General features: G+C 46.8%; 1 protein-coding gene across 1 annotated transcript in view; it reads right to left on the reverse strand.

The window, feature by feature from the left end:
• The window catches only part of LOC135541706 (receptor-type tyrosine-protein phosphatase gamma-like), a 257,842-nt gene that overhangs the window by 12,888 nt on the left and 218,966 nt on the right, over window positions 1-25,988 (reverse strand). The window contains exons 12-15 of the mRNA XM_064968018.1: window positions 25,163-25,928; window positions 22,975-23,113; window positions 5,747-5,838; window positions 602-693 (exon numbers count right to left, since the gene is read on the reverse strand). Coding sequence (XP_064824090.1) covers window positions 602-693; window positions 5,747-5,838; window positions 22,975-23,113; window positions 25,163-25,928 — 1,089 coding nt within the window. The remainder of the gene's footprint in view (window positions 1-601; window positions 694-5,746; window positions 5,839-22,974; window positions 23,114-25,162; window positions 25,929-25,988) is intronic.

Below are 25,988 nucleotides of genomic sequence, written 5' to 3' on the forward strand. Positions count from 1 at the left end.
ATTAATTTCTCTCTCATAAACTGCCTCCAATGTTGTTTTAGAGAATTTGGCAGTACGCCCAACCGTCCTCACAACCGCAGACCACGTGTAACCACACCAGCCCAGGAGCTCCATATCCGGCTCCTTCACCTGCGGGATCCTTTGAGACCAGCCGCCCGGACTGCTGATGACACTGAGGAGTATTTCTGTCTGTAATAAAGCACTTTTGTGAGGAAGAACTCATTCTGATTGGCTGGGCCTGGCTCCCCAGTGGGTGGGCCTATGCTGCACTCCTGCCCAGTCATGTGAAATCTATAGATTAGGGCCTAATGGATTTCTTTAAATTGACTGATTTCCTGAAATGAACTGTAAATCAGTCAACTCGTTGTATTTATATATTTTCTCAGTATACATACTGCATATGCCCTGTTCACATGTCATAGTGTTTACACAAACATAGGCAGTACTGTACACACCTATACACTCACACACATAGGCAGTAATGTACACAACTACACTCACTGACGACATACACCTGAAAATCATAGACTCACAGACACACACTCCCCCTCAACAATCGGAGAAAGGCTGAGAGATCAAAATGTATTGTGTTACTTCCTACCTCAAACTCCTCAGAGAACCCGTGCAAGTTGTTGGAGTAGAGTTCCATGATGTGTTTGATGAACTGCCTGACAGGGATGGCATCCATGTCATCTGTAGGAAGACATACCACACTTAGAAAGACACAAATGTGGACATACCACACTTAGAAAGACACAAATGTGGACATACCACACTTAGAAGGACACAAATGTGGACATACCACACTTAGAAAGACACAAATGTGGACATACCACACTTAGAAGGACACAAATGTGGACATACCACACTTAGAAAGACACAAATGACATACAAATGTGGACATACCACACTTAGAAGGACACAAATGTGGACATACCACACTTAGAAGGACACAAATGTGGACATACCACACTTAGAAAGACACATGTGGACATACCACACTTAGAAAGACACAAATGTGGACATACCACACTTAGAAGGACACAAATGTGGACATACCACACTTAGAAAGACACAAATGTGGACATACCACACTTAGAAAGACACGTGTGGACATACCACACTTAGAAAGACACAAATGTGGACATATCACACTTTTTCACAATGGCAGAGAGAGAGTGACTTTCTTTGGCAATGTTAACATATGTTTCCCATGCCAATAACGAGCCTTGAATTGAATTGAGTGAGTGTGTGACCGAGCGTGTGACACACTGACACAAACAAAATCTAAATTTAGATTGATTTTAAATTCAGGCTATAACATCAAAATGTGTAAAAAGTCCAGGGGTGTGAATACTTTGTGAAGGTGTAAATAACAATATTAATATCCTGTCTAGAACCTCCCTACGTTTGTAACTGCTTCCACATTTCAGACAGACAAATAAAAGACCAGGTATTTTAATATCCCTTCAGCCTGTATCCCTTAGATTTCCAACGTACCACTGCGCTACTCTAGTGTGGCACAGCATTACAAATGAACCAGCAATCTGCTAGGCGTTCACTGCCTCTCCCACAGACACTTTCAAGGAAGAACATATATGGGGCCAAACGTCTCAGAGTAGGAGTGCTGCACTAGGATCAGGTCCTCCCTGTCCATTATATCTCATTCAATGTGATCTAAAAGGCAAAACTGATCCTAAATCAGCACATCTCACACAGCCTCCCACTGAGACTAATTAACTACCCCAGTAGTACAGATATGAATAACACATGTCACGCATCATCATCATCACACACTGAAATGCTTCCCCGAGATTCTTACAGATAAAAATGATGAATGTGTGGACACATCTAGACTTGTTGTCGTTTATGTTGAGAAGAACACTTAATAGCCATGTCACACAGAGCAATGGGAATCACACCACAGCTAGACCAGTCACTGGCGGACAAAGAGCCATAATTGTCTAATATGGATGTTTAGAGGGGGTGGCATCTGTGTCAGATGAGCCACATCAGTCCCAAATTATCCATTAGGGAGGAGAGGTGATGGGGAGGCTACTGTCACACAGAGAAAGCCATCAGGACAAAGGGTGTGTGTGTGTGTGTGTGTGTGTGTGTGACAGAGGAAACAGCTGCTGGGTTTGTCTGCTGGTGCTGGTGTGTGATATTACAGCCAATAACACTCCCAGCTGGGTCCACTGACAGACAGGCACTCCCTGACTCACTTCAATGGTTACATGGTTAAAGGTGATTGGGGGATTGTTTGAGTGTCCATTTGTCAACTGTCTTCCATTTATACACTAATCAATGGAGCTGATTAAAATACTATGGGCACATTTGGATTTGCTAGAACTGTGCAGCTGTGCACACATTTAGCCTTTATTCAGGAGAGAAGGGATGTGATGAAAGGTGGAACAAAGACATTCATGTGCAGGCAGGCAAACACACTAGACCAGCTGTGTCAGAGTTTTGGCTCCATGCACCCCCTCTCTCCGTTTTCTTCCTGCTCATTAAACCCCTCACATTACAGTCCAGTGGGGGATGGATTTAGCATTTCAGATGCTGTACAACAATCACAGTTATATAAACACAACACTCTGTTCTCTGAGATGGTATATTAACTTGTCTGTACAGAAAGAAGCAGTTCGTCTCCACATAGAGGAGAAAAGAGAGGGAGTGGTGGAGAGAGCACGTGAGCAAGGAAGGGGAGAAAGCACGTGAGCAAGGAAGGAGAGAGAGCGTGTGCGCGAGGAATTGGGACAGGGAGATAGCGAGCGAGGAAGGGGGACAGAGCGTGCTCGCGAGGAATTGGGACAGGAGATAGCGAGCGAGGAAGGGGGACAGAGCGTGCGTGCAAGGAAGGGGGACAGGAAGATAGCGAGCGAGGAAGGGGGACAGAGCGTGCGTGCAAGGAAGGGGGACAGGAAGATAGCGAGTGAGGAAGGGGGACAGAGCGTGCGAGGGAGATAGCGAGAGAAGGGGGACAGAGCGCGATGAAGGGGGACAGGGAGATAGCGAGTGAGGAAGGGGGACAGAGCGTGCGCGCGAGGAAGGGGGACAGAGCGTGCGTGCAAGGAAGGGGGACAGGAAGATAGCGAGTGAGGAAGGGGGGCAGAGCGTGCGTGTGAGGAAGGGGGACAGGGAGATAGTGCGTGAGGAAGGGGGACAGGAAGATAGCGTGCGAGGAAGGGGGACAGAGCGTGCAGGAAGGGGGACAGGAAGATGCGGAGGAAGGGGACAGAAAGATAGCGAGTGAGGAAGGGGGACAGAGCGTGCGCGCGAGGAAGGGGGACAGGGAGATAGCGAGTGAGGAAGGGGGACAGAGCATGCGTAGCGAGGAAGGGGGACAGGAAGATAGCGAGCGAGGAAGGGGGACAGAGCGTGCGTGCGCAGGAAGATAGAAGGGGGGGACAGAGCGTGCGTGCAAGGAAGGGGGACAGGAAGATAGCGGAAGGGGGACAGGAAGATGAGGAAGGGGGACAGAGCGTGCGTGCGAGGAAGGGGGGGACAGACAGGGAAGATAGCGAGTGAGGAAGGGGGACAGAGCGTGCAGGAAGATGCGTGCGTGCGTGCAGGAAGGGGGACAGGAAGATAGGAAGGGGGACAGAGTGAGGAAGGGGGACAGAGCGTGCGTGCGAGGAAGGGGGACAGGAAGATAGCGAGTGAGGAAGGGGGACAGGGAGATAGAGTGAGGAAGGGGGACAGAGCGTGCGTGCAAGGAAGGGGGACAGGAAGATAGCGAGTGAGGAAGGGGGACAGAGCGTGCGTGCGAGGAAGGGGGACAGGCGTGCGTGCAGGGAGACAGGAAGATAGCGAGGAAGAGGAAGGGGGGGGACAGAGCGAGCGTGCGCGAGGAAGGGGGACAGGGAGATAGAAGGAAGGGGGACAGAGCGTGCGTGCAAGGAAGGGGGACAGGAAGATAGTGAGTGAGGAAGGGGGACAGAGCGTGCGTGCGAGGAAGGGGACAGAGCGTGCGTGCAAGGAAGGGGGACAGGAAGATAGCGAGTGAGGAAGGGGGACAGGGAGATAGCGAGTGAGGAAGGGGGACAGAGCGTGCGTGCGAGGAAGGGGGACAGGAAGATAGCGAGTGAGGAAGGGGGACAGAGCGTGCGCGCAAGGAAGGGGGGACAGGGAAGATAGCGAGTGAGGAAGGGGGACAGAAGCGTGCGTGCAAGGAAGGGGGACAGGAAGATAGCGAGTGAGGAAGGGGGACAGAGCGTGCGTGCGAGGAAGGGGGACAGGAAGATAGCGAGTGAGGAAGGGGGACAGAGCGTGCGCGCGAGGAAGGGGGACAGAGCGTGCGTGCAAGGAAGGGGGACAGGAAGATAGCGAGTGAGGAAGGGGGACAGAGCGTGCGTGCGAGGAAGGGAGACAGGGAGATAGCGAGCGAGGAAGGGGGACAGAGCGTGCGTGCGAGGAAGGGAGACAGAGCGTGCGTGCAAGGAAGGGGGACAGGAAGATAGCGAGTGAGGAAGGGGGACAGGGAGATAGCGAGTGAGGAAGGGGGACAGGAAGGAAGATAGCGAGTGAGGAAGGGGGACGAGGAAGGGGGACAGAGCGTGCGTGCAAGGAAGGGGGACAGGAAGATAGCGAGTGAGGAAGGGGGACAGAGCGTGCGTGCGATGAAGGGAGACAGGAAGATAGCGAGTGAGGAAGGGGGACAGAGCGTGCGTGCGAGGAAGGGGGACAGAGCGTGCGTGCAAGGAAGGGGGACAGGAAGATAGCGAGTGAGGAAGGGGGACAGGAAGATAGCGAGTGAGGAAGGGGGACAGGAAGATAGCGAGCGAGGAAGGGGGACAGAGCGTGCGTGCAAGGAAGGGGGACAGGAAGATAGCGAGTGAGGAAGCGGGACAGAGCGTGCATGTGAGGAAGGGGAACGGGGAGATAGCGAGCGAGGAAGGGGGACAGAGCGTGCGAGGAAGGGGAACAGGGAGATAGCGAGTGAGGAAGGGGGACAGAGCGTGTGTGTGAGGAAGGGGAACAGGGAGATAGCGGAGCGAGGAAGGGGGACAGAGCGTGCGTGCGAGGAAGGGGGACAGGGAGATAGCGAGCGAGGAAGGGGGACAGAGCGTGCGTGCAAGGAAGGGGAACAGGAAGATAGCGAGCGAGGAAGGGGGACAGAGCGTGCGAAGGTGGGGGGAAAGAGAGTGAGCAAAAGTGGGGGGAGAGAGAGAAAAGAGACAAAAGCAGAATGGATGGAGAGTCAATACAGACATCAGCTGGGTTCTTTAAGTTAACCATCATTGCTTTGAACTGGGCCGTAGTGCCATAGTCCCTCTGAGTCCCTGAGAGTCTGCTCTCTTTAAAGGAACGCTATGCACTACACACAGCACTGTCTTCTCATTGTGTTATTGACCAGGTGTCTCTACACTGGACTCTCTCAGAGAAGAACCCTCTCACATCACTCCTAATAGAGCAGGTCACAAGCACTTTTACATGCACTCAGGGTGTAAGCCACTGAGTAAAATAGAAGTAGATTGGCCCATTCAAAAGTATTAAACTCTCACTAGAATGTATCCTATCCTTAACAAGAGCAGATAATGACTAACAAAGAAAAAGGCTTGACTTAAAGAGTGGGGACAAAAACGTTGACAAGAAAATGGTCACAGAACGGTTGTGGCTACTATAAAAAACTACCAGGAAGGGGTTGGGCAATAGTTTATAAACACAGAAATATTGCTAAAGCAGGTTGGATTGAATTGGGCTCTCATGTGTGTTATGGTGTATTAAAGAAGGTGTGTCTTACCTGGGATGGGAATGACAGGGATGTTCTCATTGGCCACCACCCTGGGAGAATTACTGTCCTCCACATAGAAGTGAGCTGTCTGGAAAAACCTCCTGTAGATTAACACAGAAGAGGAGAGATAGCCCAACATCACCACACAGAAGAGAGGAGAGGTAACATCACCACCAGTACCACACAGAGGAGAGTAAACCCAACATCACCACCAGTACCACACAGAGGAGAGTAAAACCAACATCACCACCAGTACCACACAGAGGAGAGTAAAACCAACATCACCACCAGTACCACACAGAGGAGAGTAAACCCAACATCACCACCAGTACCACACAGAGGAGAGTAAACCCAACATCACCACCAGTACCACACAGAGGAGAGTAAAACCAACATCACCACCAGTACCACACAGAGGAGAGTAAAACCAACATCACCACCAGTACCACACAGAGGAGAGTAAACCCAACATCACCACCAGTACCACACAGAGGAGAGTAAACCCAACATCACCACCAGTACCACACAGAGGAGAGTAAAACCCAACATCACCACCAGTACCACACAGAGGAGAGTAAAAACTAAATCACCACCAGTACCACACAGAGGAGAGTAAACCCAACATCACCACCAGTACCACACAGAGGAGAGTAAACCCAACATCACCACCAGTACCACACAGAGGAGAGTAAACCCAACATCACCACCAATACCACACAGGAGAGTAAACCCAACATCACCACACAGAGGAGAGTAAACCCAACATCACCACCAGTACCACACAGAGGAGAGCCCTTGGAAAGATGATACCCCAAATTATTATTTTTGGATATAAAGACGACACTGTATTAACAGAAAACGGATTGCAACTTGCAAAACATGCAGGAAGATTACACAAGGAGGCGCAACAATTTCCAACTTTGTTCAACATTTGAAGCTGCACAAAGAACAGTAAGTCGTGGCTGATATAGCTTTGCATGTGTAGCATGTAGGCTAACGTAACGTTAAGTCAACGAGCCTCCACACAGTCAGTGCGGGAACGTGATCATTGGACCCAAGATTGAGCTACAACTGGCTAGGCAGTTGGGAGCCTAAATCCTGCCTGATGTTACTGCAGTTCCTAAAACCATTGACATACATGAGCCTACTGTAACCACACAGACAGACAGAGTGTGTGTGTGCTAAGGTTGGGCGATTGTGTACAAGCCTACATCGCCCAATTGCGCCCCATAGCGATCCTCGGTCACTATTGGGGGGAGAGAGCCCATGTATTTCCATGGAAATATGTTTAAGCGTTCAAGAGTTTCTTTATTTTTACTATTTTATACATTGTAGAATAATAGTGAAGACATCAAAACTATGAATTAACACATATGGAATGATGGAATGATGTAAAAATGTTAAACAAATCAAAATATATTTATATTTTGGATTCTTCAATGTAGCCAGCCTTTGCCTTGATGACAGCTTTGCACACTCTTGGCATTCTCTCAACCAGCTTCACCTGGAATGCTTTTTCAACCGTCTTGAAGGAGCTCCAACATATGCTGAGCACTTGTTGGCTGCTTTTTCTTTACTCTGCGCTCCATCACTCTCCTTCTTGGTCAAATAGCCCTTACACCGCCTGGAGGTGTGTTTTGGGTCATTGTCCTGTTGAAAAACAAATGATAGTCCCACTAAGCGCAAACCAGCGCAAACCAGATTGCTGCATAAGCCTGTGGTAGCCATGCTGGTTAAGTGTGCATTGAATTCTAAATAAATCACGACAGTGTCACCAGCAAAGCACCATCACACCTCCTCTTTCATGCTCCACGGTGGGAACCACACATGCAGAGATCATCCTTTCAACAACTCTGTGTCTCACAAAGAGACGTTTGTTGGTACCAACAATCTTAAATTTGGACACATCAGACCAAAGGATATATTTCCACCGGTCTAATATCCATTGCTCATGTTTCTTGGCCCAGGCAAGTTTGTTCTTCTTATTGGTGTCCTTTAGTAGTGGTTTCATTGCAGCAATTTGACCATGAAAGCCTGATTCACGCAGTCGCCTCTGAACAGTTGATGTTGAGACGTGTCTATTACTTGAACTCTGTGAAGCAATTTACTGCAATTTGAGGTGCAGTAAATTGCCGATATCTGAGGCTGGTCACTCTAACAAACTTATCATCTCCAGCAGAGGTAACTCTGGGTCTTCCATTCCTGTGGCGGTCCTCATGAGAGCCAGTTTTGTCATAGCGCTTCATGTTTTTTGCGACTGCACTTGAAGAAACTTTCACATTTTCCGGACTGACTGCCCTTCATGCCTTAAGGTAATGATGGACTGTCATTTCTCTTTGCTTGTTTGATCAGTTCTTGCCATAATATGGACTTCTTTAACCAAATTGGGCAATCTTCTGTATACCACCCCCCTACCTTGTCACAAAACAACTGATTGGCTCAAATGCATTATGAAGGAAAGAAATTCCAAAATAATGTTTTAAAAAGGCACACCTGTTAATTGAAATGCATTCCAAGTGACTACCTCATTAAGCAGGTTGAGAGAATGCCAAACGTGTGCACAACTGGTACTGTATATTTAAAACTATCATGTTAATGCAAAACACGTTTTGTTCTAGATCCTTGATAAATGATGTGTGTCTTTGTCTACCTGCCTCAGAGATGTGTAACTGGCCACTGCCGTTATATTCTGTGAGCTAACCTTATGGCTTCAGGGGTGGAATCATTGGTCCAAACAGCTGCAAACGGAACGTTCTGCTACTAAAACCAGAGTTTCTATTGGACAAATACAGGTACAGTTGAAGTCGGAAGTTTACATACACTTAAGTTGGAGTCATTAAAAGTCGTTTTTCAACCACTCCACAAATTTCTTGTAAACAAACTATAGTTTTGGCAAGTCGGTTAGGACATCTACTTTGTGGATGACACAAGTCATTTTTCCAACAATTGTTTACAGACAGATTATTTAACTTATAATTCACTGTATCCCAATTCCAGTGGGGCAGAAGTTTACATACACTAAGTTGACTGTGCCTTTAAACAGCTTGGAAAATTCCAGAAAATGATGTCATGGCTTGAGAAACTTCTAATAGGCTAATTGACATCATTTGAGGCAATTGGAGGTGTACCTGTGGATGTATTTCAAGGCCTACCTTCAAACAGTGCCTCTTTGCTTGACATCATGGGAAAAGCAAAAGAAATCAGCCAAGACCTCAGAAAAAAAATTGTAGAACTCCACAACTCTGGTTCATCCTTGAGAGCAATTTCCAAACCCCTGATGGTACCAAGTTCATCTGCACAAACAATAGTACACAAGTATAAACACCATGGGACCATGCAGCCGTCATACCGCTCAGGAAGGAGATGCGTTCTGTCTCCTGGAGATGAACGTACTTTGGTGCAAAAAGTGAAAACAAATTCCAGAACAACAGCAAAGGACCTTGTGAAGATGCTGGAGGAAACGTGTACAAAAGTATCTATATCCACAGTAAAACGAGTCCTATATCAACATAACCTGACAGGCAGCTCTGCAAGGAAGAGGCCACTGCTCCAAAACCGCCATAAAAAAGCCAGACTACAGTTTGCAACTGCACATGGGGACAAAGACCATACTTTTTGGAGAAATGTCCTCTGGTCTGATGAAACAAAAATAGAACTGTTTGGCCAAAACAGAACTGTTTGGCCAGCGTGCAAGCTGAAGAACACCATCCCAACCGTGAAGCATGGAGGTGGAGGCATCATGTTGGGGGGCTGCTTTGCTGCAGAAGGGACTGGTGCACTTTACAAAATAGATGGCATCATGATGCAAGAAAATTATGTGGATATATTGAAGCAACATCTCAAGACATCAGTCAGTTAAAGCTTGGTCACAAATGGGTCTTCCAAATGGACAATGACCCCAAATATACTTCTAAAGTTGTGGCAAAATGGCTTAAGGACAACAAAGTCAAGGTATTGGAGTGGCCATCACCATTTACCCTTGACCTCAATTTTAGAAATTGTAGCCAGAACTTATCTAGAGCAAATTAGGGAGCAAGGAGGCCTACAAATCCTTGCTCAGTTACACCCGCAGATTTGTCACATAGTTGGCTGTGGGCATTCAGCAACTTATTTGGTCAATGTGGAAGGCTACCCACAACATTTGACCCAAGTTAAACAATTTAAAGGCAATGCTACAACAAATACTAATTGAGTGTATGTAAACTTCGGAATCTGATGAAACAAATAAAAGCTGAAATAAATCATTCTCTCTACTATTATTCTGACATTTCACATTCTTAAAATAAAGTGGTGATCTTAACTGACCTAAGACAGGGAATTTTTACTAGGATTAAATGTTAGGAATTGTGAAAAACTGAGTTTAAATGTATTTGGCTAAGGTGTATGTATACTTTCGACTTCAACTGTAGGTTCTTCGTTTAATTCCATTTAAGAATCGTTTTGCATCAGAATCTGGCGTAATGAATACAGGTAACCCTTCATTTGAGTTACTCACTCTGCAGACAGCAGTTATACATTTACCTTATACGTTTGAGGCATTAGCACATTTTACTTTTATTCATTTTTTATTCATTTTATTCATTTTTTTACTTTTATTCAGACCTTTAATTACTATTTTTATGCACTATTGTTATTGATTTCTCTAACTTTGTAATAAAAACTAAGTTTGCCAAAATAAACCTCCTAATAGTTGCACTTCACCCTAATCAATTGTCTCTCATGCCTGCTTGGTCCTTCCCGTACACAGTTGTCAATATAATGACATCATTGTATCCGTTTTAGCTAACACAAATTGGCACTCGGATAGGCCCGGATCTGGATCCGACCAGGTCTATAGGGAACAGGTGTAGTTTTCCTCTGGTCTGTTCGTAACAGGTCTCTCTATATAAAAACATGTATTTATGCATATTGGGTCCAGGTGGGAAAGCCCCAGGTCCATTTCAGAATGGGTCCAACTTTTTGGACCCGAGAAAGACTTCTAGTATTAACACAACATATCGTCATCATTCTCAGGTTGTTGTTAGCAGCAAGGTGGTCAATATAATTACATAGACAGAGCTGCCAGTTACATAACTGATCAAATGCTGGGTGGTTAGAACCAGCCCTATTTACAAGCCTGCTGATGTTATTTACATTTGACTTTTTAGTAATTTAGCAGACACTTATCTAGAGCAAATTAGGGGAGCAAATAGGGTTCACAGCCTTGCTCAAGGGCACGTCGGCAGATTTGTCACATAGTTGGCTTGGGCATTCAGCGAACTTTTGGTCAATGACACAACGGTCTTAACCACTAGGCTTCCTGCCGCCCACACAGTAATGACTCAATAGATGGTGACCACCAGAGTACACAACAACACCCTGCTGGAATAAGGTAAATGCACACACACACAGCCTCACACACGCACACACACCTGTACACACACACACACACCACAACACACACAGCCACACAACACACACCTCACAGCCTCCTGTAACACAGCCTCCTGTACACACACACACCTCCTGTAAACAACCAGCCTTCTGTAAACGCACACAGCCTCCTGTAAACACACACACAGCCTTCTGTAAACACGCACAGCCTCCTGTAAACACGCACAGCCTCCTGTAAACACGCACAGCCTCCTGTAAACACGCACAGCCTCCTGTAAACACGCACAGCCCCGTGTAAACACGCACAGCCTCCTGTAAACACGCACAGCCTCCTGTAAACACGCACAGCCTCCTGTAAACACGCACAGCCTCCTGTAAACACGCACAGCCTCCTGTAAACACGCACAGCCTCCTGTAAACACGCACAGCCTCCTGTAAACACGCACAGCCTCCTGTAAACGCGCACAGCCTTCTGTAAACGCGCACAGCCTCCTGTAAACACGCACAGCCTCCTGTAAACACGCACAGCCTCCTGTAAACACGCACAGCCTCCTGTAAACACGCACAGCCTCCTGTAAACACGCACAGCCTCATGTAAACACGCACAGCCTCCTGTAAACACGCACAGCCTCCTGTAAACATGCACAGCCTCCTGTAAACACGCACAGCCTCATGTAAACACGCACAGCCTCCTGTAAACACGCACAGCCTCCTGTAAACGCGCACAGCCTCCTGTAAACACGCACAGCCTCCTGTAAACACGCACAGCCTCATGTAAACACGCACAGCCTCCTGTAAACACGCACAGCCCCGTGTAAACACGCACAGCCTCCGGTAAACACGCACAGACTCATGTAAACACGCACAGCCTCATGTAAACACGCACAGCCTCCTGTAAACACGCACAGCCTCCTGTAAACACGCACAGCCTCCTGTAAACACGCACAGCCTCATGTAAACACGCACAGCCTCCTGTAAACACGCACAGCCTCCTGTAAACACGCACAGCCTCATGTAAACACGCACAGCCTCCTGTAAACACGCACAGCCTCCTGTAAACACGCACAGCCTCCTGTAAACACGCACAGCCTCCTGTAAACGCGCACAGCCTCATGTAAACACGCACAGCCTCCTGTAAACACGCACAGCCCCGTGTAAACACGCACAGCCTCCTGTAAACACGCACAGCCTCCTGTAAACACGCACAGCCCCGTGTAAACACGCACAGCCTCCTGTAAACACGCACAGCCTCATGTAAACACGCACAGCCTCCTGCAAACACGCACAGCCTCATGTAAACGCGCACAGCCTCATGTAAACACGCACAGCCTCATGTAAACATGCACAGCCTCCTGTAAACACGCACAGCCTCATGTAAACACGCACAGCCTCATGTAAACACGCACAGCCTCCTGCAAACACGCACAGCCTCATGTAAACACGCACAGCCTCCTGTAAACATGCACAGCCCCGTGTAAACATGCACAGCCTCCTGTAAACGCGCACAGCCTCATGTAAACACGCACAGCCTCATGTAAACACGCACAGCCTCCTGCAAACACGCACAGCCTCATGTAAACACGCACAGCCTCCTGTAAACATGCACAGCCCCGTGTAAACATGCACAGCCTCCTGTAAACACGCACAGCCTCCTGTAAACATGCACAGCCTCCTGTAAACACGCACAGCCTCCTGTAAACACGCACAGCCTCCTGTAAACACGCACAGCCTCATGTAAACACGCACAGCCTCATGTAAACTAAACACGCACAGCCCCCTGTAAACACATACAGTCTCCTGTAAACACACACAGCCCTCTGTAAACACATATAACCTCCTGTAAACACATACAGTCTCCTGTAAACACACACAGCCCTCTGTAAACACATATAACCTCCTGTAAACACATACAGTGAGCTGACCATATAAACTGCATGCACACATGACCATTAGTTGCTTTGGTTAAAAGCGTCTGCTAAATGGCATTTATGAGCCTTGGCCCATGACTCCTACATAACAAACAGCAGGACTAGAAGGAGCCCTGGCAGTCTCTCTCTGCCTGCAACATGTACACAAGCACAATGACTAGCTAGTCTCTAGTCTAGGCATATTTCTCTAAAGCTCTCATTTTGTCAGAAGCATTTTGAAATGTCATCCAACTTCTTCTGTGTCTAGAAGCCTGAGAGAGAAGGGAAGACTGACAACGAGGATAAAAGGAGTGTTGCAGCCGACTGCAGTGGCAGGGGTCACCATCTGACCTTACAAAGCCTTCACCGGCTCTCACACAGAAACACATCCATGCCCTATACACCAGCTTTTCCTACCTGGGTTCCCCCTATCAGTATGTCTAGTGACGTTCCCCCTACCAGTATGTCTAGTGATGTTCCCCCTACCAGTATGTCTAGTGATGTTCCCCCTACCAGTATGTCTAGTGATGTTCCCCCTATCAGTATGTCTAGTGACGTTCCCCCTACCAGTATGTCTAGTGACATTCCCCCTACCAGTATGTCTAGTGACGTTCCCCCTACCAGTATGTCTAGTGACGTTCCCCCTACCAGTATGTCTAGTGACGTTCCCCCCAGTACCAGTATGTCTAGTATGTCTACGTTCCCCCTACCAGTATGTCTAGTGACGTTCCCCCCAGTACCAGTATGTCTACTGACGTTCCCCCCAGTACCAGTATGTCTACTGTATGTCTAGTTCCCCCTACCAGTATGTCTACTGACGTTCCCCCTACCAGTATGTCTACTGACGTTCCCCCTACCAGTATGTCTACTGACATTCCCCCTACCAGTATGTCTACTGACGTTCCCCAGTATGTCTACCCCCCTACCAGTATGTCCCCCTACCAGTATGTCTACTCATGTCTAGTGACGTTCCCCTACCAGTATGTCTAGTGACGTTCCCCCTACCAGTATGTCTACTCACGTTCCCCCTACCAGTATGTCTACTGACATTCCCCCTACCAGTATGTCTACTGACGTTCCCCCTACCAGTATGTCTAGTGACGTTCCCCCTACCAGTATGTCTAGTGACGTTCCCCCTACCAGTATGTCTAGTGACGTTCCCCCTACCAGTATGTCTACTGACGTTCCCCCTACCAGTATGTCTACTGACGTTCCCCCTACCAGTATGTCTACTGACGTTCCCCCTACCAGTATGTCTAGTGACGTTCCCCCTACCAGTATGTCTAGTGACGTTCCCCCTACCAGTATGTCTAGTGATGTTCCCCTCTCAGTATGTCTAGTGACGTTCCCCCTACCAGTATGTCTACTGACGTTCCCCCTACCAGTATGTCTAGTGACGTTCCCCCTACCAGTATGTCTACCTACCTGTACTTGATGCAGAGGAGAGAGCAGATGCTGGTCATTCTTGTCGAGGAAGGGAAATAAAATAGGAGAGAGTGGCCTAAAAGCATTTGTAGAAAGAGAGGGGGAGGGAGGCAGAGAGTGAGAGAGAGAGAAAGACAGAGAGAAAGAAATGAACTGAATCGAGAGAGAAAGAAAGCGAGAGAGCAAGAGATTGAAGATATGAGGGGAGTGGTCTTCCCTGCCCCCCTCCACCCCAGGCTAATGACTCCCTGAGGGAGAAGGTGTGGTGTGGCTAGCTAACTAACTAACCAGCCGTTCAACACCTCCCTTACACCGGGGGAGGGGGGCTCATTCAGAAACAGAGCGAGTGGGATGTATGGAAAGAAGTAGTGATAGAAGGATGAGATCTTTTCATTGGACAAAATTATCCTCCAAACAGACTGGCCTACCTTTTTCCCTAGCAAATATATATATATACATATAGTATGTCTACATATATATAGTATGTCTATATATATATAGTCATCATTTTCCCCTTTAAACCTCTGTGTGACATATGTGAGCTCCCTCTAACCATGTCCTCAAGCCCTCCAGATGGAGCCCTCCCCTTTAAAAGCAATTACTGTCTTAATAACGTTTTGATGCATACCTCAGATCTACTGTGAACCAACAACAATATAACCTATTGAGACAATAGAGTCATCAAAATGGATTGAATCTAATAAGTGATCACAATATTCGCTGTGGTGAAAAGTGGAGAAAGAAAGTGATGCTGAACTAATGACGACCATGTTTGCATATCTCCATTAGGAATTGCTATTTTCTGAAAAATGTATTTTAATCTCCCCCATTGTCTCCTTCCCTTCTCCCTTCTGTCAGCAGGGATGGGGGAGTGTAAGATGTAAGAAAGAGATGAGAGGAGAGGAAGGATGGAGAGAGTGCTGGTACTAAGGCACCACTCAAGGAGCTGTATAGGGCCATAAGCAAACAGATGCGTCGCTCCTAGTGGCCAGGGTTTTTAATGCAGGGAAACTAAAATACATTTCACTCCATTTTTACCAGCATGTCACCTGTGCAACCAGACCCGACAAAACTCTAGACCACCTTTACTCTACACACAGAATCACATACAAAGCTCTTCCCTGCTCTCCATTTGGCAAATCTGACCATAACTCTGTCCTCCTGATTCCTGCTTACAAGCAAAAACTAAAACAGGAAGTACAAGTGGCTCGCTCAATACGGAAGTGGTCAGATGAAGCGGATGCTACACTACAGGACTGTTTTACTAGCACAGAATGGAATATGTTCCCAGGATTCATCCGATGGCATTGAGGAGTTTACCACATCAGTCACCGGCTTCATAGGTAAGAGCATCGATGGCGTCGTCCCCACAGTAACCATATGTATATAACCCAACCAGCAGCCATGCATTACAGGCAACATCCACACCAAGCTAAAGGCTGGAGCTGCTGCTTCCAAAGAGCGGGACACTAATTCAGACGCTTATAAGAAATCCTGCTATGACCTCCGATGAGCCATCAAACAGGCAAAGCATCAAGACAGGACTAACATCAAATCCTACTCAAATCAAATTTTATTTGTCACATACACATGGTTAGCAGATGTTAATGTGAGTGTAGCGAAATGCTTGTGCTTCTAGTTCCGACAATGCAGTAATAACCAACGAGTAATCTAACCTAACAATTCCACAACAACTACCTTATACACACAAGTGTAAAGGGATGAACAATATGTACATAAAAATATATGAATGAGTGATGGTACACAACGGCATAGGCCAGATGCAGTAGATGGTATATGGTACAGTATATACAGTGCCTTGCGAAAGTATTCGGCCCCCTTGAACTTTGCGACCTTTTGCCACATTTCAGGCTTCAAACATAAAGATATAAAACTGTATTTTTTTTGTGAAGAATCAACAACAAGTGGGACACAATCATGAAGTGGAACGACATTTATTGGATATTTCAAACTTTTTTAACAAATCAAAAACTGAAAAATTGGGCGTGCAAAATTATTCAGCCCCTTTACTTTCAGTGCAGCAAACTCTCTCCAGAAGTTCAGTGAGGATCTCTGAATGATCCAATGTTGACCTAAATGACTAATGATGATAAATACAATCCACCTGTGTGTAATCATGTCTCCGTATAAATGCACCTGCACTGTGATAGTCTCAGAGGTCCGTTAAAAGCGCAGAGAGCATCATGAAGAACAAGGAACACACCAGGCAGGTCCGAGATACTGTTGTGAAGAAGTTTAAAGCCGGATTTGGATACAAAATTTTTTCCCAAGCTTTAAACATCCCAAGGAGCACTGTGCAAGCGATAATATTGAAATGGAAGAAGTATCAGACCACTGCAAATCTACCAAGACCTGGCCTTCCCTCTAAACTTTCAGCTCATACAAGGAGAAGACTGATCAGAGATGCAGCCAAGAGGCCCATGATCTCTCTGGATGAACTGCAGAGATCTACAGCTGAGGTGGGAGACTCTGTCCATAGGACAACAATCAGTCGTATATTGCACAAATCTGGCCTTTATGGAAGAGTGGCAAGAAGAAAGCCATTTCTTAAAGATATCCATAAAAAGTGTTGTTTAAAGTTTGCCACAAGCCACCTGGGAGACACATCAAGCATGTGGAAGAAGGTGCTCTGGTCAGATGAAACCAAAATTGAACTTTTTGGCAACAATTTCAAAACGTTATGTTTGGCGTAAAAGCAACACAGCTCATCACCCTGAACATACCATCTCCACTGTCAAACATGGTGGTGGCAGCATCATGGTTTGGGCCAACAGATCCACAGACGCTATCCCTATTGAACTCCACACTGCCCTCTGGATAAGAGAAACGCCTATGCGAGGAGACTGTTCATTGACGACAGCTCAGCATTTAACACCATAATGCCCTCAGAGCTCATCCCTACGCTCAGGACCCTGGGACTGAACACCTCCCTCTGCAACTGGATCCTGGACTTCCTGACGGGGCACCCCCAGGTGGTGAGGGTAGGCAATAACACACCTGCAACGCTGACCCTCAACACAGGGGCTCAGGGGTGAGTGCTCAGTCCCCTCCTGTACCTCCTCTTCACCCATGGCTCTGTGGCCGCGTACGACTCTAAGACCATCATTAAGTTTGAGTATCTTGACTAGCTGCATCACTGCTTGGTATGGCAACTGCTTGGCATCCAACAACAGCTTCTGCCATAAGACTACTGAACAGTTAAGCAGTAGGGGGCGCTATTAGAATTTTTGGATGAAAAACGTTCCCGTTTTAAACAAGATATTTTGTCACGAAAAGATGCTCGACTATGTATATAATTGACAGCTTTGGATAGAAAACACTCTGACGTTTCCAAAACTGCAAAGATATTGTCTGTGAGTACCACAAGACTGATGTTACAGGCGAAACCCAGATAAAAATCCAACCAGGAAGTGCCGCATTTTATGAAACCGCCTCATGCCAATGATTCCTTATATGGCTGTGAAAGAGCTACGAATGATCTTACGTTTTCCACGTATTCCCCAAGGTGTCTACAGCATTGTGACGTCTTTTTACGCATTTCCATTGAAGAATAGCCGTAAGGGACCATATATAGCATGTGGTCACATGGTGTCTCCCGCAGAAAATCTTGGGTAAAATACTGAGGTAGCCATTTTTCCAATCGCTTCTTATGAGAAAGCAATTGCCTCGATGGATATATTATCGAATATATATGTTAAGAACACCTTGAGGATGGATCCTAAACAATGTTTGCCGTGTTTCTGTCGATATTATGGAGCAAATTTTGAAAAAAGTTTGGCGTTGTAGTGGTAGCATTTTCCGGTTAATTTCTCAGCCAAGCATGATGAACAAACGGCAGCTATTTCGCCTACAAAAATAATATTTTTGGAAAAAAGGAACATTTGCTATCTAACTGGGAGTCTCCTGAGTGAAAGCATCTGAAGTTCTTCAAAGGTAAATGATTTAATTTGGTTGCTTTTCTTATTTTCGTGAAAATGTTGCCTGCTGCCAGCAGAGCCTAGCATAGCATTATGCCATGATAAACTTACACAAATGCTTGTCTAGCGTTGGCTGTCACGCATATTTTGAAAAACTGAGATGACAGTGTTGTTAACAAAAGGCTAAGCTCGTGTTTGAATACATTTAATTTAATTTGCGATTTTCATGAATAGGAAAAGTTTCGAGGGGTATTTATGTCCGCTGCGTTATGCTAATTCGTTTGAGGCTATGATTACGATACCGGATCCGGGATTGCTCGTCGCAAGAGTTAATCAAATGCCTACCCGGACACTTTGCACACTCACTGGACTCTACCCACACACTCACACTCCAAGACACACACACACACACACACACACACACACACACACACACACACACACACACACACACACACACACACACACACACACACACACACACACACACACACACACACGGTCGGTCCACTGTAGGGTGTGGGGGCTGTGCTTTGGAAAAATGGGTGGGGTTATATCCTGCCTGTTTGGCCCTGTCCGGGGGTATCGTCGGACGGGGCCAGAGTGTCTCCTGACCCCTCCTGTCTCAGCCTCCAGTATTTATGCTGCAATAGTTTGTGTTGCTGTGCTAGGGTCCGTCTGTTATGTCTGGAGTATTTCTCCTATTTTATCCGGTGTAATGTGTGAATTTAAGTATGCTCCCTCTAATTCTCTCTCTCCCTCTCCCTCCCATCCCAGAGGACCTAAGCCCTGGGACCATGCCTCAGGACTACCTGGCCTGATGACTGCTTGCTGTCCCCAGTCCACCTGGTCATGCTGCTGCTCCAGTTTCAACTGTTCTGCCTACTGCTATAGAACCCTGCCCTGTTCACCAGACGTGCTTACCTTGTCCAGTTCCTGCTGTTTTTGACTCCCTCTCTCTACCGCACCTGCTGTCTCTAACTCTGAATGATCGGCTATGAAAAGCCAAACTGACATTTACTCCTGAGGTGCTGACCTGTTGCACCCTCTACAACCACTGTGATTATTATTATTTGACCCTGCTGGTCATCTATGAATGTTTGAACATCTTGGCCATGTCCTGTTATAATCTCCACCCGGCACAGCCAGAAGAGGACTGGCCACCCCTCATAGCCTGGTTCCTCTCTAGGTTTCTTCCTAGGTTCCTGCCTTCCTAGACAGTTTTTCCTAGCCACCGTGCTTCTACACCTACATTGCTTGCTGTTTGGGGTTTTAGGCTGGGTTTATGTATAGCACTTTGTGACATCGGCTGATGTAAAAAGGGCTTTATACATGAATTTGATTTGAATTTGAAGGGTACAGAAAGCACCTCATTCTCCAATCAGCTAGGCTGCTTGGAGAAGCTGAAACACAGCAGGCCCGCAATCTGGAGGGCAAGCACCGCAAGCCTGTGTACGAGGCCGAGACTGCCAAATATCAGCGCCACCAGCTTTCACCTACACCTGAGGCTCTCCAAACATGCCACGAGGGGCTGGTATTTAAGCAGCTTCTCGACAAAGGCCTTCTCCATGAAGCCATAAAAAGAGCACCTCCCCCTTCCCCCCACAACAACAATATCTGGTGTATTTGGCACACAGAAAAACACATCATCAACATCCAACCAGCTTCCCCTTACACAATAATGTTTCTGCATGTGGGCTGTTGGTGAGACTACTTGTCTCACCTCGCTGGCTATCAGGTCAACAAAGCAGTCATGTCTAGCAATGTGCACACACACACAATCTGTCAAATCGGGCCAAGCCTTTGCTTCAATGAAACAGCTCAATGCAGAGCTGCATAAATACATAAGGCACTAAACACAGAGTTCTAGTAATGATCGCATTGTGCTGTACAGCTCATTAGGCAGCACATGCAGCCAGCTGTTAGCCTGGCCTGGCCTGTGTAATTACTGAGGCTGAGAGAAAGTGTTTGTGTGTGTGTGTGTGTGTGTGATTGGCATCACACTGCAGACGAACACACAGCTGGGCCCTCTCCCGGCACCATGGCCCCTGTTAGCTGGCCCCCCTGCAGAGAGAAGTGTGATAGCGATGTGTGAGGAGGGAGGAAGAAGTGGGAGGAGAGCGTGAGGGAGGAAGAGAGGGATATACATGAGGGGGAAGGGAGACAGGAGGGGGATTAGAGAGGGAGGGAGGGAGGGGCAGGAGGAGAGAGGGAGGGGGGAGGCGGAGAGAGGAAGGGAGGAGAGAGGGAAAGAGAGAGGAGGAAGGGATAAAATAGAGGGAGGGGGAAGAAGGAGTTAGAGAGAGGGAGGGCTGCCAAAATACCAGTCATCCTCCACCAAGTAGGTTCCTGGTGGCCAGCAGCATGCAAAAATACAAGCACACACAGGACAGAACAGCAGATGGGCCGGAAACTCCCCAGGGGACAAGAGGATAGGTCACCCCACTTCAAACAGGAGTGTGTGTCTGTGAGGTCAGCTAGGGTCAAGAGCCAGTGTGATGTCGTGTGAGGTAGGAGGGCTATCTGTACCTCTGGTTAAAGAGTGTTAACTGACAGCTGTGACTGAGCACAGCAGTGGGGATGAGGAGATAAAAGGGGCTTCATCACTGGAAGTGTATGAGATGAATGCATGACAACTTTGATTGTATTATAGTGGCAAACCAAAACTATGTTGATGACACTACAATTCTACTGAGCTGTTTCCCGAACTAGGGGTCGAGAGGTCGCCCGATTTGGAAATGGGGTTGCGAGAGTAAAGACACAGTTGTAACAAACAGAGTGGTTTCTGTTAGATGAGGTTGTAATAAACAGAGTGGTTTCTGCTAGATGAGGTTGTAACAAACAGAGTGGTTTCTGTTAGATGAGGTTGTAACAAACAGAGTGGTTTCTGTTAGATGAGGTTGTAATAAACAGAGTGGTTTCTGTTAGATGAGGTTGTAATAAACAGAGTGGTTTCTGTTAGATGAAGTTGTAACAAACAGATTGGTTTCTGTTAGATGAGGTTGTAATAAACAGAGTGGTTTCTGTTAGATGAGGTTGTAACAAACAGAGTGGTTTCTGTTAGATGAGGTTGTAACAAACAGAGTGGTTTCTGTTAGATGAGGTTGTAATAAACAGAGTGGTTTCTGTTAGATTAGGTTGTAATAAACAGAGTGGTTTCTGTTAGATGAGGTTGTAACAAACAGAGTGGTTTCTGTTAGATGAGGTTGTAATAAACAGAGTGGTTTCTGTTAGATGAGGTTGTAATAAACAGAGTGGTTTCTGTTAGATGAGGTTGTAATAAACAGAGTGGTTTCTGTTAGATGAGGTTGTAACAAACAGAGTGGTTTCTGTCAGATGAGGTTGTAATAAACAGAGTGGTTTCTGTTAGATGAGGTTGTAACAAACAGAGTGGTTTCTGTCAGATGAGGTTGTAATAAACAGAGTGGTTTCTGTTAGATGAGGTTGTAATAAACAGAGTGGTTTCTGTTAGATGAGGTTGTAATAAACAGAGTGGTTTCTGTTAGATGAGGTTGTAATAAACAGAGTGGTTTCTGTTAGATTAGGTTGTAATAAACAGAGTGGTTTCTGTTAGATGAGGTTGTAATAAACAGAGTGGTTTCTGTTAGATGAAGTTGTAACAAACAGATTGGTTTCTGTTAGATGAGGTTGTAATAAACAGAGTGGTTTCTGTTAGATGAGGTTGTAATAAACAGAGTGGTTTCTGTCAGATGAGGTTGTAATAAACAGAGTGGTTTCTGTTAGATGAGGTTGTAATAAACAGAGTGGTTTCTGTCAGATGAGGTTGTAATAAACAGAGTGGTTTCTGTTAGATGAGGTTGTAATAAACAGAGTGGTTTCTGTTAGATGAGGTTGTAATAAACAGAGTGGTTTCTGCTAGATGAAGTTGTAACAAACAGATTGGTTTCTGTTAGATGAGGTTGTAATAAACAGAGTGGTTTCTGTTAGATGAGGTTGTAATAAACAGAGTGGTATCTGTTAGATGGATTTGTAATGGATGGACTGCCATAGACTCAATTCAAAAAAGTAAACATTGGCCTTTGATTAAATCACTTTTTTTTACACGGTGAGGTCTGGAAAATACGCACACACCTAGCATGCATGACGAGGCAGAGCAGGGTGAGGGCTGAGACCACCACCAGGGGTCAATAGGGGTTAGGGTTAGTAACCCAGTAATATAATAATATAACGACATCTATAATACCTCCAGTAGACCAGGACAGCCAGTAGCATGACGAGGCAGAGCAGGGTGAGGGCTGAGACCACCACCAGGGGTCAATAGGGGTTAGGGTTAGTAACCCAGTAATATAATACTATAACGTCATCTATAATACCTCCAGTAGACCAGGACAGCCAGTAGCATGACGAGGCAGAGCAGGGTGAGGGCTGAGACCACCACCAGGGGTCAATAGGGGTTAGGGTTAGTAACCCAGTAATATAATAATATAACGTCATCTATAATACCTCCAGTAGACCAGGACAGCCAGTAGCATGACGAGGCAGAGCAGGGTGAGGGCTGAGACCACCACCAGGGGTCAATAGGGGTTAGGGTTAGTAACCCAGTAATATAATAATATAACGTCATCTATAATACCTCCAGTAGACCAGGACAGCCAGTAGCATGACGAGGCAGAGCAGGGTGAGGGCTGAGACCACCACCAGCGGGACGATCCACTCCATCCGGCCTCCCCCAGGGTGAGAGCTGCGGGTCATGTTGGACACACTAGTTCTGTCTGGAAAGGTGGAGGGGTGGAATGGGAGACATACACAGAGGCTGTGTCAGATATCTACTCCAAAAACACTTTAACACACAAAAGTCAAATCAAAGTGAGATTATTCAGATTATTTGGGCCACTCATGGAAGCTTCAGCCTTCAAACAACCAATTTCACTTCAGAAAAAACTGTTTAGCTCCACTATTTATATATTTATACTGCCCTACCAAGCAGAAAGGCAGTAACTGCTCAAAGCGTAGAACTGAGAAAAATGGCTTTTATTTACCTTGGTTTCACAGTAACTTTATGCAGTTACTGCTAACATGACCCCCATTTTCTCCAAAACACAATACAATAGAGGAAGGATACTTGTCCACATGATTAAGCATGTATTTAATGTAGCAAATATGACTAACTCATTTTCAAACAAATGATCAGTTACTGTCTTTTTGCTTGGTAGGGCAGCAAACATTTACACATCATTTCAGTGTGATGGCTTCATCAGTAGGGTGAGTTTATTTTATTTTATTGAACCTTTATTTACCTAGGCAAGAACAAATTCTTATTTACAATGACAGTAAGTGACTAGGTTTACCCTGAGGCTTGGAGCACTACTCATCTACATTTTTATATTCAGAATGAATAAGGACATTTATAAGAGAGCAAAACCCTGCTTTACTTTCTCTGTTTTATTCCTGGCTGGTAGGCAGGCAGTTTGGTCTTGAAAATATGCCTCAGAGCATATGCCTCAAACTAATGGCCCCTCGGGCTAAGTAATGGCCCCTCGGGCTAAGTAATGGCCCCTCAGGCTAAGTAATGGCACCTCAGGCTAAGTAATGGCCCTTCAGGCTAAGTAATGGCCCCTCAGGCTAAGTAATGGCACCTCAGGCTAAGTAATGGCACCTCAGGCTAAGTAATGGCACCTCAGGCTAAGTAATGGCCCCTCAGGCTAAGTAATGGCCCCTCAGGCTAAGTAATGGCACCTCAGGCTAAGTAATGGCACCTCAGGCTAAGTAATGGTACCCCGGGCTAAGTAATGGCCCTTCAGGCTAAGTAATGGCCCCTCAGGCTAAGTAATGGCCCCTCAGGCTAAGTAATGGCCCCTCAGGCTAAGTAATGGCACCTCAGGCTAAGTAATGGCACCTCAGGCTAAGTAATGGTACCCCGGGCTAAGTAATGGCCCCTCGGGCTAGGTAATGGCCCCTTGGGCTAAGTAATGGCCCCTTGGGCTGATATGCAGATATATAATAACACAGCCTGTGTAACATGACAAGCTGCAGGGGGGTTAAGGGTGAACCAGAAAACTACAATGACATTATATAGGTCTAAATATTGTGTTAAGTATCTCCAGTGTACAACTATACTCAACAAAAATATAAATGCAACATGTAAAGTGTTGGTCCCATGTTTCATCAGCTGAAATAAAAGATCCCAGAAATGTTCCATATGCACAAAAAGCCTATATCTACGAACAATTCACAGAGATACCGTGACGAGATCCTGAGGCCCATAGTTTGTGCCATTCATCGGCCGTTATCACCTCATGTTTCAACATGATAATGCACGTCCCCATGTTGCAAGGATCTCTACACAATTCCTGGAAGCTGAAAATTACCCAGTTCATCCATGGCCTGCATTCTCACCAGACATGTCACCTATTGAGCATGTTTGGGATCCCTTGGATTGACAGCATGTTCCAGTTCTCTCCAATATCCAGCAACTTCGCACAGCCATTGAAGGGGAGTGGAACAACATTTCACAGGCCACAATCAACAGCCTGATCAACTCTATGCAAAGGAGATGTGTCGCACTGCATGTGGCAAATGGTGGTCACAACGGATATGTTTTTTTAAAGGTATCTGTGACCAACTGATGCCTATTTGTACTCCCAGTCATGTGAAATCCATAGATTATTGCCAAATGAATTTATTTCAATTGACAGATTTCGTTATATGAACTGTTATATGAACTGAACTGAAATTGTTGCATGTTGTGTGTATAATTGTTTTCAGCGTCGTTGTGCTAAAAAGAGGAAAATGATATGGGTTATACAGAGAGTTCTACTCACCCGTGTGGACAGAGAAAGGCCAAAGGCTCTTCTCCCCACCAGTCTTTGGAGAGCGTGTTGGGCTCTGGGGAATCTGCATCTCTCTCTCTGCTGTGTCCTTCTTTGGCTGCACCGTGGGCCCTGAGCTACTGTCCACTCTGAAAAGTTGGTCCTCCCCTACACTGGGAGGCATAGTGGTGCTGTTAGCCACAGGCTCTCCCTGCCCCTGTCCTTTCTCTTTGGCTGTGGGGGTAGGGACATAGGAGGACGGCACTTTGACCACGGTGCTGTTCATCTTTGTCTCCACCTCATCAGGCACTGTCTTGTTATTCTTCTTCCTCCTGTCGTCTTCCCCTTCATCCTTCTCTCCCTCTCCCTCCTCCCCCTCAGCCTCCCTGTCCACCCCTGCCTCCTCCTCCGCTGTGGGGGTGTCCGTGTCCGAACCACCCTGACGGGCTGTAGGGAGCTCAGTGGAGGCCTGGGACTGGGTAGGCTGGTGGCTGGGGATGGGACCCGGGCCAGGATTAGACCCAGGGCTGGCTGCAGGGGCCTGGGTGGGCCAGAGAGAGCCAGGCAGGGAAGAGATGACCCCTCCACTGAAGCCCAGGCCGGCCAACAGTGTGCTGGTCACCACCGATGCCACCGTGGCCTGACTGCCGCTGGAGGATGGGCTGATACCCCCCGTAGCCATGGAAACAAAGGAGAAGGGGAGGCCAGAAGAGGTCCAGGTGGAGGAGCCGGAGCTGATAGGAGCCATGTCCGCCGAGGAAGCTGGGGAGACGGTGGGCTGGGGGAAAGAGGAGAGAGAGGGGGAGAGGGAAGGAGAGGGGTATGGTGTGGAGAAAAC

Source organism: Oncorhynchus masou, chromosome 6 (assembly GCF_036934945.1).
Source record: "Oncorhynchus masou masou isolate Uvic2021 chromosome 6, UVic_Omas_1.1, whole genome shotgun sequence".
In the NCBI taxonomy this organism is placed as follows: Eukaryota; Metazoa; Chordata; class Actinopteri; order Salmoniformes; family Salmonidae; genus Oncorhynchus; species Oncorhynchus masou.